The sequence below is a fragment of the Chelonoidis abingdonii genome, chromosome 3 (assembly GCF_003597395.2).
Source record: "Chelonoidis abingdonii isolate Lonesome George chromosome 3, CheloAbing_2.0, whole genome shotgun sequence".
NCBI classification, from domain to species: Eukaryota; Metazoa; Chordata; order Testudines; family Testudinidae; genus Chelonoidis; species Chelonoidis abingdonii.
This window is the reverse complement of record NC_133771.1, coordinates 41,827,211-41,846,916: the sequence shown is the minus strand read 5'-3', so window position 1 is coordinate 41,846,916 and position 19,706 is coordinate 41,827,211. Positions and strand designations below refer to the sequence as shown.

General features: G+C 41.1%; 1 protein-coding gene across 6 annotated transcripts in view; it reads right to left on the bottom strand.

Annotated features, from left to right (window-relative positions):
- Positions 1-1,835: 1,835 nt before the first annotated feature.
- Positions 1,836-19,706, bottom strand: part of DLGAP2 (DLG associated protein 2) — a 698,632-nt gene continuing 680,761 nt past the window's right edge. For all 6 annotated transcript variants that reach the window (XM_032798258.2, XM_032798257.2, XM_032798259.2 and 3 more), the window contains 3 exons: positions 19,414-19,505; positions 11,906-12,058; positions 1,836-9,641 (listed from right to left, as the gene is read on the bottom strand). In XM_032798258.2, the coding sequence (XP_032654149.1) occupies positions 9,423-9,641; positions 11,906-12,058; positions 19,414-19,505 (464 nt within the window). In that variant the 3' untranslated portion in view covers positions 1,836-9,422. The remainder of the gene's footprint in view (positions 9,642-11,905; positions 12,059-19,413; positions 19,506-19,706) is intronic.

Genomic DNA, 19,706 nt, shown 5'->3' with positions numbered 1-19,706 from the left:
CTTTCTGGCCCCCAAACCCTTCCCTGGGGACCCCAAGACCCAAACCCCTTGGATCTCAAAATTAAGGGAAATAAATCATTCCCCTCCTTTCTTCCTCCCAGATTCTCCCCTCCCTGGGTAACACTGGGAGATCCCTGTGATTCAACTCCTTGAATCTTAAACATGAGAGGAATCCACTTACCCTTCCTTCTCTCCCCTCCCAGACTCCCCCTGAGAGAGAGACAGTAACCTAACACAGAGGAAATCAGGCTTTTCCTCCCCGCTTCTCCCCTCCCCACCAATTCCCTGGTGAGTACAGACCCCTTCCCTTGGGTCTTACACCAAAATTAATCAGGATTCTTAAAAGAAAACTTTTAATAAAAGAAAGAAAAAGTAAAATGGTCTCTGTAAAATCAAGATAAAATAGTATCAGAGGGGTAGCCGTGTAGTCTGGATCTGTAAAAGCAGCAAGAATCTGTGGCACCTTAGACTACGAGTTGGAGCATGACTTTCGTGGTGAATCCCACTTCGTCAGATGCATGTAGTGGAAATTTGCAGGGCAGGTATATATATGCTAGCAAGCAAGCTAGAAAAAGGAGGTTGTTCAATCAGGGAGGATGAGGCCTTGTCTAGCAGTTGAGGTGTTGAACCAAGAGAGGAGAAACTGGTTCTGTAGTTGGCAAGCCATCACAGTCTTTGTTCATCTGAGCTGATGGTGTCAGATTGCAGATGACTGAAGAGGAAAAGTTACAGGGTCTTTCAGCCTATAGACACTAGACAGAACCTCCCCTAGCACAAACAAGTTGCAACAGAGATACAATCCTTCCAGCAAAATACATATTTGCAAATAAAGAAAACAAACAAAAGACTAAACGCGCTTCTACCTGGTACTTCCTAATTAAACAGAAGAGAGCTTTTCAAATCAAAAAGATTGGAGAAATCTGCTTACACGTCTGGCCCCTCTCAGAACCGAGAGAACAGAGCAAAACCCAAAAAGCACAAACAAAGGCTTCCCTCCACCGAGATTTGAAAGTATCTTGTCTCCTGATTGGTCCTCTGGTCAGGTGTTCCAGGTTTACTGCTAGTTAACCCTTTACAGGAAAAAGAGACATTAACCCTTAACCATCTGTTTATGACACCCCCTAATACATCTGCCTGCCCCCAATAAATTCATGGTTGTCACAGGGTCTCTTGTACCTCCTTCTTCTAGTCCCAGAGATTCTGAACTCATCTTCATGCACTCCTATTGGCATATCAAGAAGTGTGGGCAGTGCAAAGCACTGCTCAGGTTTTCTTCTGAGACATGCCATGAATGCAACTTTGTCTGTTTGCTCTGGAACACTAACATTCTTAATGGCTAATTAGTTGCTAACAGGACAAATACAAACACGGAGAAACACTGGGCTACATCTTGTACAACCAATATGATCTTCCATTGTTTTTTTACATTCCAATACAAACTAATTGCAAACAATTCAGTTTCAATTATTTTAAATATGTATGAGGCCATTATTTTCTCTGGTAATTAAGCACAATGAATTGATTCAAAATGTATGCAAATTAGATTCTATATCTCGTGTATGAATATTAATCAAAGAGTATAACTGTTAGTATTGCTCAACTGACTCCAAATTGATCTATCATATTCCTTCAGTTATTACGTATGCATTGCTTTGCCATTCAAACTATTTGTTAAAACTATTACATTTAGGTTGCAATTGCAGGTACATGAAACTTTACATCTGTATAAGTCCTTTCACAGTTATCATATGATTTGTTACACAATAATAGTAGGGGTCTAAGAGTTTCCTGATGGGGGAAGATATGCATTTTCCTGTGTATTTTCAACTAATGCAAATTGTTTAATTCAATAAAGAGTAAATGCCATTTTTCTCAAAAAATTTAATTGCAGAATTATGTACAGGATATGAACATAAACAATACATAAACCAATTGAAGGAGGCAACTTCATAAAAGAGCATGGGGCAAAAGAGTGAAGCACATTTTCTTACAATCAGCTGGAGGTGAGTATCATGAAAAGGAATAACTCAAGAATAAAACAATTCTCAAATATGTCTTCAAAGTAACAAGTAACATTCTGGTAAAGAAGATATTACCTAGAAGCAAGAAATTATTGTAGCAATGAAACAGCATACTGTACATTCAATTTAGGTATCCTGCATGCTACTAAATAGAATTTATCAAAAGAACCATAAAAGCATGGAAAGAGAATTACATAAAATAGTTTAATTCTAGTGAAGTGTAGCTTTGTACAGATGGTGAATATTTGGCACTCAGTTCATCCTCATTGTTGATATGATTTCTTATGTATATATATTTATATATATATTTATATATATTTTAATGTTAACTAAACAGCTAGTTTCCTGGTTCTAACATTCCTTGAAATTTTATAGGAGGCATTTAATTTACTCCTTAGGCCACACTTGAATATTTTGGCATGTTACATGGTAAATGGATGTATGCGTTTTATCTCTGTACAGAAGAAACTGCACAGTCATAGTTGCTTTTCTTCAAGAAAGAACAGTTCTAGAGCAGTAGAAGTCACACGACTTCAAAGGGAAATTTTGTTAATTCAGAAAGATCGTTATATAAAGTGGAGTAAAGAATACATACATGCTGAGCCCTTTTAAAGTGAGATGGCCGTACTATTTAAACCTCCACAGGGGAAAATCAAAGCATGGATATGAGGCTGTGGATTCCACAGATAACTATAAACAAAGCTAGTAGTTTTCTATGTAATGACAGTTTTCATAAACTTGAGCCCAGTAACAAGCACTCTGTGGTGACTATGACCTACTTGAAAGGGAAGATCTACTACAAAAAGATTTGCATGCGCTAACTTCCACAGTAAGTGTTTTCCACTTCAATAGGACATGCTGTATCAGATTCTGATCTTGGTTGCACTGGTACAAATCTGGCATAACTCCATGGTCTTCAGTGGAATTTCTCAGGGTTTAAATTAGTGTAACTGAGATCAGAATCTCTAGTCCCAAAGCTAAAGAATATTTATCACATAGAGCTGGAGCTTTGATTGCAGTTCAGCCCCAAAGATGGAAACAGCTATGTGTAAAATGACAAAATAGGAAGGGAAAATTCTCAAAATGGGCTCTACTGATTTGCGGATTTTAAACATCTCTGTGGCGAAACTAATGAGCATGTCTTCAAATAAACTTCCATTCATTCCTCATTTAAATACTGTTCTTTTCGTCAACTCAGTGTTAAAGGAGTACAAGATTGTTCTGCAACAAAATACCAATTTAGAAACGTGACTACCAATGATCCTTAAATACACATATAAGGCTAGATTCTCAGCTGATCTATATTGGCGTTAATGTCAGTGGAGCTGCAGGGATTTACACCTGCTGAGAATCTGACCCATAAAGCTCAATTCTGACCTCAGCGAATGGTAATGGGCACTACACCAATATCACCAAGGGCAGAATTAGGACCACAATGTCGTTTCCCAGTCATTACTTTTTATGAAAGGTGGCACACATTTACTAACGGGTTTTTGGATGTGTCTTTCATATGTAATGAAAAAAATGTACTGGCCATATACAGTCATTAGGCATTACATTTACTTGGTTATTTATTTTGTAAATATAAGGAGGCATGTTAGTCTCAGTATCCCAGCCAAATTCAATTTTGGGCAAGCAGCAAAGAGTCCTGTGGCACCTTATAGACTAACAGACATATTGGAGCAAGGGCTTTCGTGGGTAAATACGACAAAGTGGGTATTCACTCATGAAAGCTAATGCTCCAATACGTCTGTTAGTCTATAAGGTTCCACAGGACTCTTTGCTGCTTTTACAGATCCAGACTAACATGACTACCCCTCTGATACTTGAATTTTGGGCAAGTACCCTTTAACTTTCACTTTTACACAGTGTCTTGAACATACTTTTATGTAGTGTTTCCGCTGCTGTATGTCACCTCAGAAATGGATGCATGTCAGTGATGGATTAAGTGATTCCTATGCTTCTAGAGAACTTAATTCTAGCTAGGAATTTGGGTGTGGACATAAGCATGCCACAAAAATACACCTGTCACTTATGATGGATGATGGCTGCCCCTAATCTGCCTGCCCCCAAATATTGCATAGAGGTTGCCTTATCAATCTTTCATAAAATGAACTGTTAGGGTCATAAAAGGTGAAATCAAAGCACATGGTCCACACACGGGCAATTGCCTGCTCCCTACACACAATTTCAGAATATTTTATTCCTTTTTATTTCTACTTGTGGCCTTCCTACAGTCCACAAGCAGGCAGCAAATAGAGCGAGTTTCTCCTATAATACAGGCATACATGGTTTGCTTTTTGCAGCAGATAATCCAGATCATCCTTTGCTTAAAAAACCTATAGGAAGGAATTCTGGTGGGGGAGATATCTGCTGAAGATCCCTAATGGAGATTCCTCCATATCATCCCATGGGGGAGAGGGATGGGTTGCCTCAGTGGAAAAGACTGAGAGGCAAGACAGAAAAACCTGGCAAACCTGTACTACTTACACACTCTGTGCCTTCAGCACTGGTTGTGGCTCCTTTGTGAATCATTATCCAGTTCCCTGGTAGACTAGCTCCTAATAGACCTTCCCTTGGCCACAGTGGCTCTAAAGACCATCAAGTATGGAGGAGAGGCAAAGGCTATTTCTGAAAAGCTGCCATAACCTGAGGATGCACTCTCTCTTCTGCCTAATTTCTTGAAGGATGACCATGTGCATTGCCTCCCCACCCCTATTAGGGTTATTCCTTTCTCTTGGACCATCCAATTTTTACCTCTTCCTCCTCCAGCCCAGACCGTGGACTATGCAAAGTGGCCTCCATAAGGTTCTGAGGGGATTATAAAACACCCTTTTTGTGTGCAGGGAATGAGGACATGATCTAGCCCTATACCAGTTAAACCATTTTCCCTGCATGAGCCAGAATTTTGCCCACCCTTTGCAAATCAGCTAGTAAAGTGCTTTGAAATCCTTCTGGATGAAAGGCACTATATAAATGTAAGTGTTGACCTCCCATACACTGGGGAAGCACCACTCTGAATATTAAAGGATTTACTGATATTTGTCACCTGAATTTTAATTTACGTGTGACAGCATTGTCTAGTGATTTGCTCTGAAAGCAGTGCAGAGGAATAACTGACTACTGCTGAGCATTTTAACTCAGCTATCAATCAGCATTTCTAAAGCCCCCTCACAGCAGACTTTATGCTTTTATACAATTCTAAAAAAGGCAGCTGTACCTATTTTTCCTATGGGATAAATTCAGCCTTCAGATTAACATGCACAACACACAATGCAGTCAGACAGGCCAAGCTCTAGCCTCCTCCACTGACGTTAATGCTGTAGTACAGGTGTAAACAGGAACAGAATTTGTCTCAGAATGTGCTGCATCCAAATGACTGAGATGAATCTGGTCCTTAGCTTGCTAACATAGCTACCAAGTAGACTAAACATGTACTGGAATAAAAGAGCACAGGGACCTAACACAAAGTTTACCTTCAGAAGAATCAGCGATGAGCACTAGAACTGGATAATGTGTTTTGTGAGAGAGGAATGAATAAAGAAGCCCAGGAAGAAAGAGAGACTGTTGAGAAGCACAAGTTAAAGAAGGATTCGGAGAGATTCCAGGTACATTTGTGGCCTAAACTACATTTGTGGCCCAGTCTCTTAGTAGTAAATTCTATCCCTTTCAACATCACCAGCTGAGTGGAAGTTTCCCCAATTTGTAGAATCACCAGTGTTAAATTAGTGAAAATTAGGGCACCGATTTACTGATACAGCAGGATTTATGATTTTAAAAAAATAACTTGTGTTATATGAAGTGCATTATATGTAAGAAAGCCACACATCTTCCTATTTATGCTTCAATTCTTTTCTAATTGACCTCAAATTTAACATACAGTGACAAAGTTTAAGCATGAACTAAAATGTAATTTTTGGTATTAAACTGTACAACATTTTCAGTTTTTACACATTGCCAAGGGCCATTCTGATCGAAGCTGTCGAAAAATAATAAAACGCATTGTAACGTATTTCAGCAATTTACAATGAACTTTAAATCTAAAAAAATATTCAAAGCAAAAAATAAGTATAATAAGTATCAAACCTTAAACTGGTCAGGTCTTGTTCCTACATCAAATATAATACTCTTGAGAATTCTATTTATTATACTTGTGTTTTATGGACAACGGAATAACAAATAGTGGCTTTCTGTGTCTTTCATCCTTTACGGATAAGATCTAGTATACAAATGGCCCAGCTAATGAAATATTTTATCGTTACGAGAATTTTGACTCCTAAATACTTTCTAAGTATCTGTAGAGCATGAAGTCACTAAAAAAGAGATATTCAGCTATTATCTTAATAGAACATTGTAAGTTACTGAATTTTCTCCTACATTGGTCCTGTAATCCTTTCCTATGTATGAAATGAATGCTATTTCCAGATTTGACATGACCTCTCTGTAATCGATAATTACTGAATACTGTGTATCTTATGATTCAAGCAGATTGGGTGGGACTGACTTTCAACACAAGTATTATAAACATAATTTTATTTTTTCCAACTAATTAGATGTACAATACATAGGTAAACATGGCTTATGATCTGCCGTTATTGATAGAATGTTACCTGCACAACAAGTTGAATATATTGCACTTAAAAATGTAACACGCACAGATAACATTTTATCAGATTTAGCAGTAGGCATCTATTTTACTTTTAATTCTTCTTCTTTGGAAAAGAGGTGGAACAAACAGGGAATCATACATATCCAAAGCCTCCTATTGAGCATATTGCCATCATTGCATGGACATTGTAAAATGTAGGGTCTGATTTGCTCACACAGGTCTGTTTTAGCCAGATATTTAGAGTCCAATTTAGTGATGACACAGTAACATAAAATACCCCAAAATATCTATCAAAATCTGATCTGTAATTAAAACCATTATGGCTGCTCCAAGTCAACATTATAACCTAATCTGGGATCTAAACTTAACAGCTAGTCTAATTTTTACAATTCAACTTTACAAATTCTGTATACTGGCAGGTCAAATGCTGTTTGCCTTAATCATGTGAGCCCATTGTCTTATGTGGGATTATTCAAGTGAACAAAACAAGTGTGATTTAGCCTGGAAGTATCCAAGGAAATTAGATAAAACACATAGGTGCCATAAATATATATATAGGTCTATTTTAAATTTCCTACATCTAGGAAATACACTGGCTTTATTTTCATGTGGATAGTTCTAATTCGCAGCTCCACTTAACATTAAATATCACTTTTAAAGACTAAAGATGCCAATACCTGCAAATACATTTGTATTTCAAATAGTACAACAAATATAGGAAGCAGCATCAATATTGTACACTACCCAGGATTCAGTTCTTTCCGTATACAGAAAACACTTTGAACACGCTGGGGGGTGAGGGTATAATAAGTTTTCATTGATATAAGAATATTTCAGGGAGGGTTTTTTTTGTCATTGTTGTTTTTGGAAGGATATACATTCATCTTGGTTTTTGCTTCCAAATATAGTTTAAGGCTATTTGGTAAAATATATACCAGATATCAGGCTCATTTTACAGAGTTTTCTCCTTACAGAAACTTCTCAACTATTCAACTCTAAAGATTCATATCTTGAAGCTAAACATGCTTATATCAGCTTTGCTCCAAAACCAGGACTCATGCTTAACAAAATGCTCAGAAGGAAAAAAAACCCAAGAAACTAAATCCAGATTTGAAGCAATGTCAGATCCGTGTAACCTGTGTTACTTAATGTTCTCAGTCATGTGGCAGGATGCAGGGTGTGCCAAGTACAAATTTAAAGTGCTCATCAAGGTGAACAAACCAAAGTGCTGGAGTAGAATTAAGTAGCTGTTCTGCCTATGGCTAAGTACATAGTTAAAGCAGTAAAAAAATAAATAAATGTGTTAGTTGGGACTATCTGTGTCATGGTTGTAATAGTCTTTTGACCTAGAGTAGTAATCAGAACCCTGGTATCAGGATCTGTGGACTGTATCTTTTATTACATCTTTATCTGAAGACTTCTAAGAGCTGGGATGCTCAATTATCTATGGGAAGGTAAATGAAGTGGAATAATACTATCTAAATTTATTTCAAATCAACATTTAAAGCCTCTTGATTGTAGTGGTTCCTATTTTTCTCTTGTAATAATCAGAGGCTTGAAAAAATTACTTTCCTTATATTCCATGTCTGGAAGTCACTTTACTCTCAGATCATTTCTTTAAGTCTGACACAAGCAAGAGGATAATCTTGCCTTAACTGATACTGCATAGGAAAAAGATTTCTGGAAAAAAAAATGTAAACCACAGTTCACCTTTACCTTAATATAATCATTTAAACTTAGATATACTTACCACTCACATTTATATTTCTTAAACTGGTTACAACATCACGACTGGCATTTTAAACAAGCAAATATTTTTTTGTCAAGGATACCCTGGAAACTCAATTGATATAGCATTTTGAGAGTTTGAAGTATCACATGTAGCATAGCTTTTGAAATTAAAAAGAGAAGGTTGGTAAAATAAAAAGTTAACACATAAAAGAACTGTTAAAATGCAATGAGTGTTCCCAAGGAGTAAGTATAACTGTTCTCTTTACACATCTTGCTACAGAAGATCTAACTTTTTAAGGCTTCCACTTTCCTTTCCCCATCACGCAAGTTCTCTTGCATTATAATTTTGCTTTGATTTCTGAATGTTGTTATACTGCTATGACAAACATTTCTCACTGGGCATTCCCAATAGGACCAGGCTTGTATGCTTCTTGGTTCCTGATGAACTTTGGAGTTTTAGTGGCTGGATATTCCTGTTCATCTCCAGAATCTTGACACGAGAGGCCTAATGTTATTTTGCAGTAACAAAGATGAGTAGAATGGCAGAGCACATGGGCAAATATTTTAGCTGGGTTCAAGGAAAAGAAACTGGAGGTCAGAGAGATAAATGGGTTCTTTCTTTCCTGCACTTCACATTTGTAGCACCTTCTACTTGGATAAGCTAATGCCTCTAGTGAATGGTGAGATGCACCCATTTATAGTTTGTTATTCTTATCCCTAATTATCACACAATTTATAAAAATATAAATAACAAAAAAGTAAGCTGGGTTCCATCTCAAGAGGTGTTTCCTGTTGTCCTCTGAGAACATATTGGATAAGTCAGGTCTCAACAAGCCCTATCCATTGTAGCTGATTGTAAGTCAGACAATAAATACAAAAGAAGTAGTTCTTGCAATGAGCTCAGCAAACTCTGAGGAAATCAAAAGCATTCCACTGTGCTTATGGCACAAAGAACACAACAGCAAGGGTATATTCAGTGGAGAGAATGAGACAAAAATTACCAGGTAAGTGACAAACTGTACAGCATTTGTTTTAAAAAAGGACACTGCAGCATTCTGTCTTTAAAGCCGGGTTTGGGCTTCTGGGATATAGATCTCAATGCTGTCTGCCCGCTCTGTGGCTGAATTCTGCCGAAAGGAGGCTGCTCTCTTAGCAGCCATTAGCCGTCTTCTGGCTTCTTGACGTTGTCTGTCAGGTAGGTCAAGAGACTTTTCTCTCGTTATAGGGAATTTTCCTTTTGGGGGCTTCTTTGGTACTGGAGGAGGAACCTTCCTTTCTTCCTACAATGGTTATTGAAAATTGAAAAGTGAGTTAAATGTGAAAGGCACCATATCAATAAAAATTGCATATCAGAGAAATGTCAACTGAAAAAATACTTGTCACACAACTAATAAACATGCTCCGTTTATACTCTGAGATGAGCTAATTAATGTATAACATTAATCACCATCAGTTCTGGGGACAGAGGGAGAAAACCAGCTATTGCAGAATCCAGTGCAAATTCCAATGGATTGCACTGCAGTAGCACAGTATAAAAAGTATATCTCCCTTTACTTTCATTGCAGGTACTGTACACATACATGCGCCAAACCTCACTTTCATCTTTGTGTTAATTTCATTTTACCTGGCACATCATTAGATCCATTATATTCAGAAACACAGGCTGGCTCTTGGATAAGAACTCAGTGTGTCTGGGTGTTCTGGTGGAGTGAAAAGCCTGGCTAAGATTAGAAGGCCAGGATTTTTAATTAAATTAATCGTACTGAGTTTAGCTTCAGCTGGGTATGAGATAGCAGCTGTGTATACATCTCTATTAGCTTAGTCTCCTCTCTAAATTGCAAAAAAGGTAACACACAAAAACAAACCAAGCAAATGGAAATGTAGAGCTAATTGTTCCACACTTCAGCCCAGAATACCTTAAGAAAATGATATTGAGAAATTATTAGAATATAAAGAGTTTCTTAATACATGTTCGTATAATGCTTGTTGCAGCTCAGTTCTGTAGCTATTAAGCCTGATATTGTTTTGAAAAATGGAATGCAGATTTTACTTCAAAATTTGGATCTCCCATTTTGACTCATTCGCTGAGTGGGACTGTGAACTGAAAGCTTTGGATGATATGTACCCTCCTGCATCAGTGGCATAGTTACATGATGCAGCTTTCTGCCATTAGTACATGTTAATGCTGCAATAATTATTGATACAGTGGGTAACTATTTACATGGGACACACTGGCAGGTTGCTAATTTAATCCACTGCAAGACCTGCATCATAAAGATCTTTTGAGGGGCATGAATTGTGTAGGTCTTCTTACTGCAACTGCTGAACCCTGAACCTAATATTCAAATGCACTTGTCCTTGGTTAGATTTTACAGTATTTGGCAGTCTTGTTCCAATTTTCCAAATTAAAGGACTTATAGGCAGAGTCCTGAGAGGGGGGCACAGGCACTATTCTTCCTGAAAGCATGCTCTGCCAGAACACTTTCTTTTTATTTGCTATTTTCAGTCAGGAGCATTCCATCCCCATGTCCTTCCTCTCATCTTCTCTCTCTTTACTAGGATTTTGTTCCCTCCTCAGACAATCATCAATGCTGCCTCTAGAATAATCTTTTACTTTCACCCTCACAATCAGCAAAAGCAAAACTGCCTACCCACCAGCCACCTGGCCAAGCAACCCAAGAGGAGGAGCAAGCAGTTACATTAAATGCCTGAACAAGTGAAAGAGCACATCAACTTCTGAGAAGATACCTCCTGTCGCATTCTAAAACCAAACAAGTATTCCGTTGGGGCCAGCTATACTGTCTCTGAGCTAAAGACACCCTCTCTGTTTGTACAATATTGTAATCAGCAGGGATGGAGCCAGGAGCATAAAGAAGAAAGCAGGTACACAGCAACATTGCCACTGTGGCTCATTTGCAATCTGTGCTGCTACTGCTGTGAGCAAGAGGGGCCGCAGGGATGTGGAGCCTGAAAGCACAAATGCAGATAGCATGAAATTACACAAGGATGCAACCTCTATCAACACAAGGTTCACAGGCCGATCTCCAGTCCTCAAGGTTCTCAGAGGGGATGGTGCACAGCCCCAGAGAGCCAGAGATCTTGGGAGTCAGATCTCCCCATTAGGAAGGAAGTAGAGGATGCAATCCCCAGATAGTAACTGCTCATAGTGTGACAGCATGAGGGACTTTATTTCAGTTGCATTTGCAATCTGAATGAATCAGAGCATCTTTCAATTCCAATCTGCTCCTAGTCATTTGTTATCAGAATTCAAGGGGCCAAATGACAGTGGCTAGGCACAGGCAGGTAGGGACAATTATACCTATATTATTTATATCTTACAATTTAAACCAAAAATGGGAGAAGAAAGTAAAAATAAACCTCAAGGCCCTGATTCTGGACAGCGTCATCTGTTAATGAGGCAATGGAAAATAGTCACTTTCTATTTTCAGGTTTGAAACCAATCACTTTCTGGAATTGACTGCAACGCCAGGGGGCCTTATCACTACAATCTGAAACAAAATGTTATTGTCTCTGGTCTGCTTACCTTCCTTTCAGGTGATTCTATTAGTTTCCATTCACTGAGTTTCAGCTGGTGCAATTCATCAAACTTCATGCTGACGTCTTCAATTGAAAGCTGCAATAAGTCCCAGAATCCTGCTAGGTCCTGGGAAGTTGGCCTTGGCATGGCACTGGGGTCCTGACATATGCACAATAGAGAAAATATAAATAGACTGGAAGCCATTGAACAACATTCTTTGAAGCGCCTTTGTATGCAGTTGAAAATGCATGATGCCAGTTTCTATTGTTAAAGTGGTACACAGTGCTAAGGCAACTACATTATGAAGCTGGGAACTGTGACTGAAAATAGGTGCCTCCCATACAACCCCAAAATCTATGAGTTATACATTATATATTGATTCTTGTAGCTTGTGCAGATTCTTGTGCAAAGCCGACCTGCATTTTTAAAATGTAGTAAGCAGCCGTACTGACTATGTTTGCTGATCCTTACAGAGGAAGGAGAACACGAGAAACCAATTTATTTTTATTTCACTAGTGATATATGAGTAGAAGACAAAATTAATCATGTTATGAATTAATTTCCAGCTTATGCTTATTGTTGCTATTACATTTTCTCAGGTCTCCAGGTTTATGTATGGCACAAATATCTTATCTGAGACATTTTTAAAATTCTATTGGTTGGTCCCAAAAGGGCTGGGCAAGCTTTTCCCTCAAGATATTTTGATTAGGTAGTTTCTATGCCAAGGGCAGGCAATATGACTTAATGGACAGCCAATAATAGTGGTGATGAGTTGGTCTGAAGACCGTTCATCTGATTATGAATCCATTTGGGTACTAAAGGGAAATTATATAAGAAAAGCTATTATGGGGACATAACCCTTTGCTGTGTAGGCATTTTCTTGAGAGTGCTGTTCCAGGTAGGGACCAGCTGGATGACTTTAAAGACAGATGGCCTGAGTGGTAAGGATCTCTGTGAAGACAGCAGTAAGGAATCTTTCCCTCTAGGTCACAGAGCAGCAGTGGAGACAATCTACAACCACCACAGTAGACTTTTGCCTGCAGCAGCCTCCACACACACTGGGGTACAGTGTGTGTGGAGTCAATGGCTGGTGAATCTGCATGGAAGCAGATCTACTGCCTCTATTCCTCCTCCCAAATCCTGCCAAGGGGACAGTACACAAGGAATCTCCACAGAGCTGTACTATAAGCTGCACAGGAATGCTCATTCCATACACAGCCCCTCCCTAGTTACTGTACAGTTACAGGCAGAAGAACCACAGTGGGATTGTGTGTGGAGCTCTCCACACCTGATAAGAAGATGGAAGGACACCCCCTTAATGAGTAGGTCTCTAATTAGTTCACTTGAAATCTCACCTTTTGTTGGTAAAGGAAGTATCTTTTTTTTATGGGAGCTCAGTGGAAACTTCCGGGGGGGAAAGACGATGTTTAGATGGACTTAAAACATTTAATTTAAAATTTCTGTCTATTCCAACATAACTTGCAGCCTGTGCCCAAGTAAGCCTGAACTAGTGTAAACTGGTGCAACTCCACTCATTTTAAGATATTGGTCCCCTATATGCAGTCCACCAGGTGAGTCTTGTGGTAATGTACAACATTTAATATAGCTTGTATTTCAACCTGTTCTTCCTCCATTACAACACAGCCCTCTCAGTCCTTCTTGTCATTTTCCCAGTTTACTTTACAGACCTATAAGAAGATGCCTGCTGGAGGCTACTCATTCTGAGTTGTCATCCCCTTCTGAATTGAAGGCAATGGCTCTTCTATAAGCCCTGTACACACAGTTCTGCTCATACCTATTTCAGTACAGTATATTTTCCAATGTAGCTGCTGTTTAACTGGAGCTTGTTTTGTATTCTCTGGACCACAAGGGGGCTACCTACTGCTGCTAATAATGTACGTTATTTTCAACTGGTAACCCCAGCCAAAAGGACTAATGTTAGAAACATCTAAGCTTGGAAAAGCCTTGTTCAAGTGTGAATTTATTCAGTAACTTTTAATTTGTTTGTATCTAATTTTGAATTCAGGCGTTGCTTCTAAAACTAGATTATTTATGACTGCAGCCTTTATCCTGCAGGCAGCAAAGAACTAACAAAAAGGGCCTTGACAATGCTTATGTGTTGGTCTGCTGCAACCATGACACCCTTGAGTGTGATCTCATTAGATCTCACATGCTGGACAGGATCAGTGCTGAACAGATCATTGGTGAGGAATCAAAGAAAACTCAGCAGTTACAAACAGCGGTGCGGGTGATTCAGCAGGGAGCAGTAATGAACCAACAATGCTCTTTCTAGTTGTTAGTGTGGGCCAGATTCTTAGCTGCACTGCCGTAACAAGGGCGAGGCGAGTGAGGCACTTGCCTCAGGCGCCCAAAGCTGAGGGGCGCAGAAAAGCCCCGGAGTGTCCCTGCCGGAACGAAAGCTGCTGCACGTCGGGAGGGGAACGGGAGAGGGGGCACACACATGCTTTGCAGCCCTCCCCTCCCCTGGCACCCACCTGAAGGAGACGTCGTGGGGGCTTCTGGTGGGAGACCGACAGGATCATTTGAAGCCAGTGGACCTCATTCACCTGAGCAGCTGCTGGGGCTTCGGTGAGTGTACTGTTTGACCCTGTGATCCCCGCCCCCCGCAGCCACCACTCTTGCAAACTGGGCAAGGGGCAGCCCCATCCCCCACTGCCAGTGAGGCTATGGTGAGGGGCAGCAGGGGAGGAAGGAAGCCACAAGTAATGGCAGTCCCCCCAGCACCCACCACACCCTCCCAGAGCCCACAGCCCCTCTCCGGCCCCCAAGATCGGTTCCAGAGTCTGCGCCCAGCCCTCCGCACTCCCTCCCAGAGCCTGCACCGCTCCACCCATCCTGCACCCCACCCCGTGCCCCAGCCCGGAGCCTGCACCCAGCACCCAAACTCCGTCCCAGAGCCTGCACCCAACCCTCCACACTCCCTCCCAGAGCCTGCACCCCTCCACCCGTCCTGCACCCCACCCTGTGCCCAGCCCGGAGTCTGCACCCAGCATCCAAACTCCATCCCAGAGCCTGCAACCCAGACTCCATCCCAGAGCCCAACCTCTCAACTGTCCTACACCCCAATCTCCTTTCCCAACCCAGGGCCTGCACCCCAGACCTCCTTCCCCAACCCAAACTTCCTTGCAGAGCCTCAGGCAGGTGGGGGGCAGAGTTGGGGGGGGCTCTGAGCACTCTGAGCACCGGCACCACTAACATTTCTACAAACCTGCCACCCCTGATACTCGGGGGGAGGGGGTAAGGAGGTGAGCGGTGAGTCAGTGGATGGAGGGGTGCATCCATTTTTAGTATTTTAATTTTTGGTACTGCATTGATTGACTGCCGTGTGCATTCATATAGTGACCCCCTGGGTCTTTGAATGAAGCTTTTCACTTATGGGGGAGGGGGGAGGGCTAAGGAGGCGAGCGGTGAGTTGGTGGCTGGAGGGGGGCAAATCTCCCAGATTCAAAATCTGGGACTGTGTCTGTTGGTCCTTTTTGCTGCTTTTCTCTGGGCTGGGGGTTGTCCCAATGCTGCAAAGAGGGTGTTCCCAAAGGAAGGTGTTTGCTTCTAACCCCCTAGGCCATCAGTATGTCTGCTCTTCTCTAGTCAGCCCACTTGGCAAGTTTGATTGTCCTTGGTCTGGCTCCCAGCCCCTCTCCAAGGGTTGCAGCTGTCTGGAGGTGCCTGCCTTCCACGACTTCCTCATTCACACCTCATTCATTCAACAGGGCAATTGATCACAAAATGAGGGGAAGATCTTATTCTACTTCTAGCAAAAAGACATTTTTCTTTCATCTTAATTATAGTACCTTAGGGGCCCGCTATAACATATTACCAACGTTGAATACAAAGTCATATAAAAGTTATACAAAAATGCATATTGCAGAGATTTATCTACAACTGCATTGACTGACTGATGTGTGCAGTAATAGTGCCCCCTGGGTCTTTAAATGAGGCTTTATACTTGCGGGGGGTGGGGGAGAGAGGGGGCGAGCGGCGAGTCGGGGGCGAGCAGGTGGGCAAGTGGCGAGTGGGCAAAGAGGCGAGCAGTGAGCCAGCAGGGTTTCTAGGGGCAGGCATGGGGGTTTTTAGCAAAGGAGGGAGAAGGTGAAAGGACGTGAGTAGTAGGTGGGAGACTGACTAGGAGGGATTCAGCAAGCCAGTTGGGGGCTAAAGGGTGAAGAGGGGTGTGATAGTGGGGCCAAGCAGGGAAGGGGCAGGTTCTATTTTACTGCTGTGATCTGGTCACCCTATGCATGCCGTTTCTCCTCCCCTGCCCCTCAATCTTCCTTTTTGGCCCAAAGTTTTTTTGGCGGGGAGGCACTGGGGAAGGAGTGTTTGTTTTTGCCAGGCAGGTGGCACTGGGGAGGGGTTGTTTCCGCGGGCTGGGCGGTGCTAGGGAGACGGTGTTTTGGGGGGGCTCGGCAGCCCTGGGCCGGGGGCCTTGCCATTTTATATTCTTGCTCTGGCGCAAAAATAGCTAGTTACGGCTCTGCTCAGCTGATGTAAGTCAGCATAGATCCTTTGAAGTTGAAAGAGCTATGTGGATTTACACCAGTTGAGAGTCTTTGTTAAGAGACTTATAACCAAGAGCTTGACCAATTGTGCTAGTCAAAGATCTCAGAGCACTTCTCACAAGTCTAAGGATGAGGGTTCATTGTCTTGGATAAATTCTTTTTTGGGTAATTACATTCTGTCTTCCTAAATCCTCGCTGTAGTTTCAATTGGTAGTTCCACTTCCTGTCCTAAATATTTATTTAGTCTTACTGCGTGCTGTTGGAAAGCTGCTGTTTTCTACCCCAAAGAGAGTGATTGCATTTAAGTGGTGGATTTAATGCAAAATGATCTGTATCTGGCTCAGTTCCCACTGACATCAGTGAGGTGGGATCAGGACCATACACAATATCTACTGTAGATACACTTTTAGTGAATACTTTACAAAACACAAACAGATGACAAAAAGCAAAAACAAACCAAACATCAAATATAAACAGGAAGGGTATAAAAAACCCAATTATATTAAGGGCTCAGTCCTGCAATACTTACTTCCCACTGACTCCAATGATAGTTTTACCTTAGTGTGTCCTGCAGAATGAACGTTAGAACTTGTCTACACATTAGACCAGGGCAAGCTGGGGTGTGAATCTACACTATTCTAGCCTGGTGAGGTCTAACTGTCCACAAGGTGCACTGACAGTTCATTAATGAGCTTTGAGCTAGTCCACTCCTGTTTCAAAGACTACTAGATCAAAGCACTTAAATGAACTGTTGGTGCACATCAGCAGGGTGCACATGGACCATCAGGCCATGGCAGGTTAGTTCACACCCCAGCTTGCCATAGTTTAATTGCTTTATACAGTTAATTTATCAACGTACCGGACAGCCAGGCGGTGTTGGAGGTTTATCAGTCAAAAGAGGAAGAGAAAATAAATCACACCATTCCTTCAATCATCATGTCATAAAAGTCCTAGATTTTATCATATATTTTCCTATTGTTTTTTCAGTAAGAAATTGCAAACTGTTCCAGACAGCCAATGTATATGCTGGACAGGCAATGTCTTTTCATCTTATTAAAATAATGCTCTTGGCTATAGGAGCAAGAGAGACGCACTTCACTTAGAGATAAATAAAGTGGGATGGAGGCTACGATTTCTTAATCCAAGTATGGATAGTTTAGCCAATCAGATAATGGGAGGATATGTTAGATACACAGCAAGACTTCTGTAGACATCAGTCAAAATTTACTTCACCATCAGACAAAAAGAAAGCATGCGACATATCGTAATATCTCGAATATGGTTCCTAGCAATAGCCTGACTCAGTTGTCTGTTAATATCTATTAAAATCATATTTTTGAAGCAGATAATTGGATGCTTTCCAAATTGGACCACATAGAGTCATAGAAGTGTAGGGCTGGAAGGGACCTCAGTAAGTCATAAAGTTCAGTGCCCTGCATTCAAGGCAAGACTAAGTAATAACTAGACCATTCCTGACAGGTATTTGTCGAATATGTTCTTACCATTCTTTATCAGATATCACTAAGAGAAAGTAAGACATTTTTTAAATGACTTTCTCAGTAACATTTTGGATACAATTTTCAAACCCTGGATGTTTAACTTTGTAAATGACAAGCAACAAAATGTGCATCTGCAGTGTAAATATGCTGTCATGACTTTAAAAGGTTATTCAGTAAATATTAATGAATGATGGATTTTTTATAGCTAGTCACCTAGGTCATGGCTCCTGTTACACATGCTACAGAATTTAGCACTTTTTAAAGAGAAGCAGAGAAGGAAACAAAAGGTAAAGATTATATTCAATGCTGAAAGTGAACCTGAGGAAGTAGGAACCTGAGGAAGTAGGAAAGGGTTTATCAGACACTGTACTTAATGAGAAGAATTATCTTCTTGTACAGATAAGTACAGGGGTGACTCTAGACATTTCGCCGCCCCAAGCAGGGCGACATGCCGCAGGAGGCGCTCTACTGCTACCGGTCCCATGGCTCCAGTGGACCTCCCGCAGGCGTGCCTGTGGAGGGTCCGCTGGTCCCGCGGCTTCAGTGGAGCCATGGGACCAGCGCACCCTCTGCAGGCACGCCGCCGAAGGCACCCTGCCTGCCGCCCTCCTGGTGACTGGCAGAGCGCCTGCCGCGGCATGCTGCCCCAGCACTTGGCGTGCTGGGGCCTGGAGCCGCCCCTGGGTAAGTATCTTATACTAACAGTTTCCATACAACTAATAGTAGCTGTCATAGCATATTCATGAAAATAACATTTAGAACTGAATTAGACTCTTGTGGACTTCCAAAACAATCGTTTTACCAGATAATGCACTGTAGCTCCTCTAGCTCTAGGACTTCTTATATATAATTGACTGGGCGAAATATGGGGCCCAATGCTGCAACCACTCCATGCATTGATTCCCACTGACTTTACAGGATCAGACTTGTATACGTGTAGTTATATAACCAAAACACAAGCCATTCTGTTCTCGTTGTACTGCAGCTTTAAATCAAGGGAAGTCTTCTCTTCCCTATTACTAGGCCACTGCCATTCTCAGTTTAGATATAGAATGTTACAAAATGAAGTCACTGTGTTTTCTGTCTCACAGAGAGTTTATATTTGTTTATTTTCTTTAATCTGAAATGAAAGTTGCCAAGCCTGAAATTACATGTTTACTCTGTGGAAAACATAAGAGGCTCGATGCTACATTTTTATGGCCAGACTCAGTTTAAGAATTAAAAAAGAGTTCTAGGACAAATATGGGCCATGGAAACCATCCAAAGTGAAACTTCAGGACTTGTACAACTTTATGCAGTTGCACTAAATAGTAAATTGTAAATAGTAGATAGTTAAATTTGGCTCTGAATTGGGATGTTAAAACCAAGTTTTTGTGGATCACTGCAGGTATCAACTTGCTGAAACTATCCAATAATATGTATGCAATGTAGTTGTAGCTGCCAGTCCCAGGATATTAGAGGGATTAGAGGGAGGTGGGTAGGAATATTGACTTACCAGGTTCTGTTGACAAAGCCAATAAAACTGCTGGAACTTCTGAGACATAAGGAGCTGAGCACTTCCAACAGCACTTCGGATCTTACCTAGAACTGAACAAGCAGAAAGGTTTTTTCCAACTGGTGTCTTTGAAGCAACATTCATGCAAAACTGTAATTAGATACAAGAAGTGTTGAGCTGAACTCCTATTATTTCAGAATATTAGTAACTACACCGCTACCTCAATATAACGCCACCCGACATAACACAAATGTGGATATAACACAGTAAAGCAGCGCTCGGGGGGGGGGGGG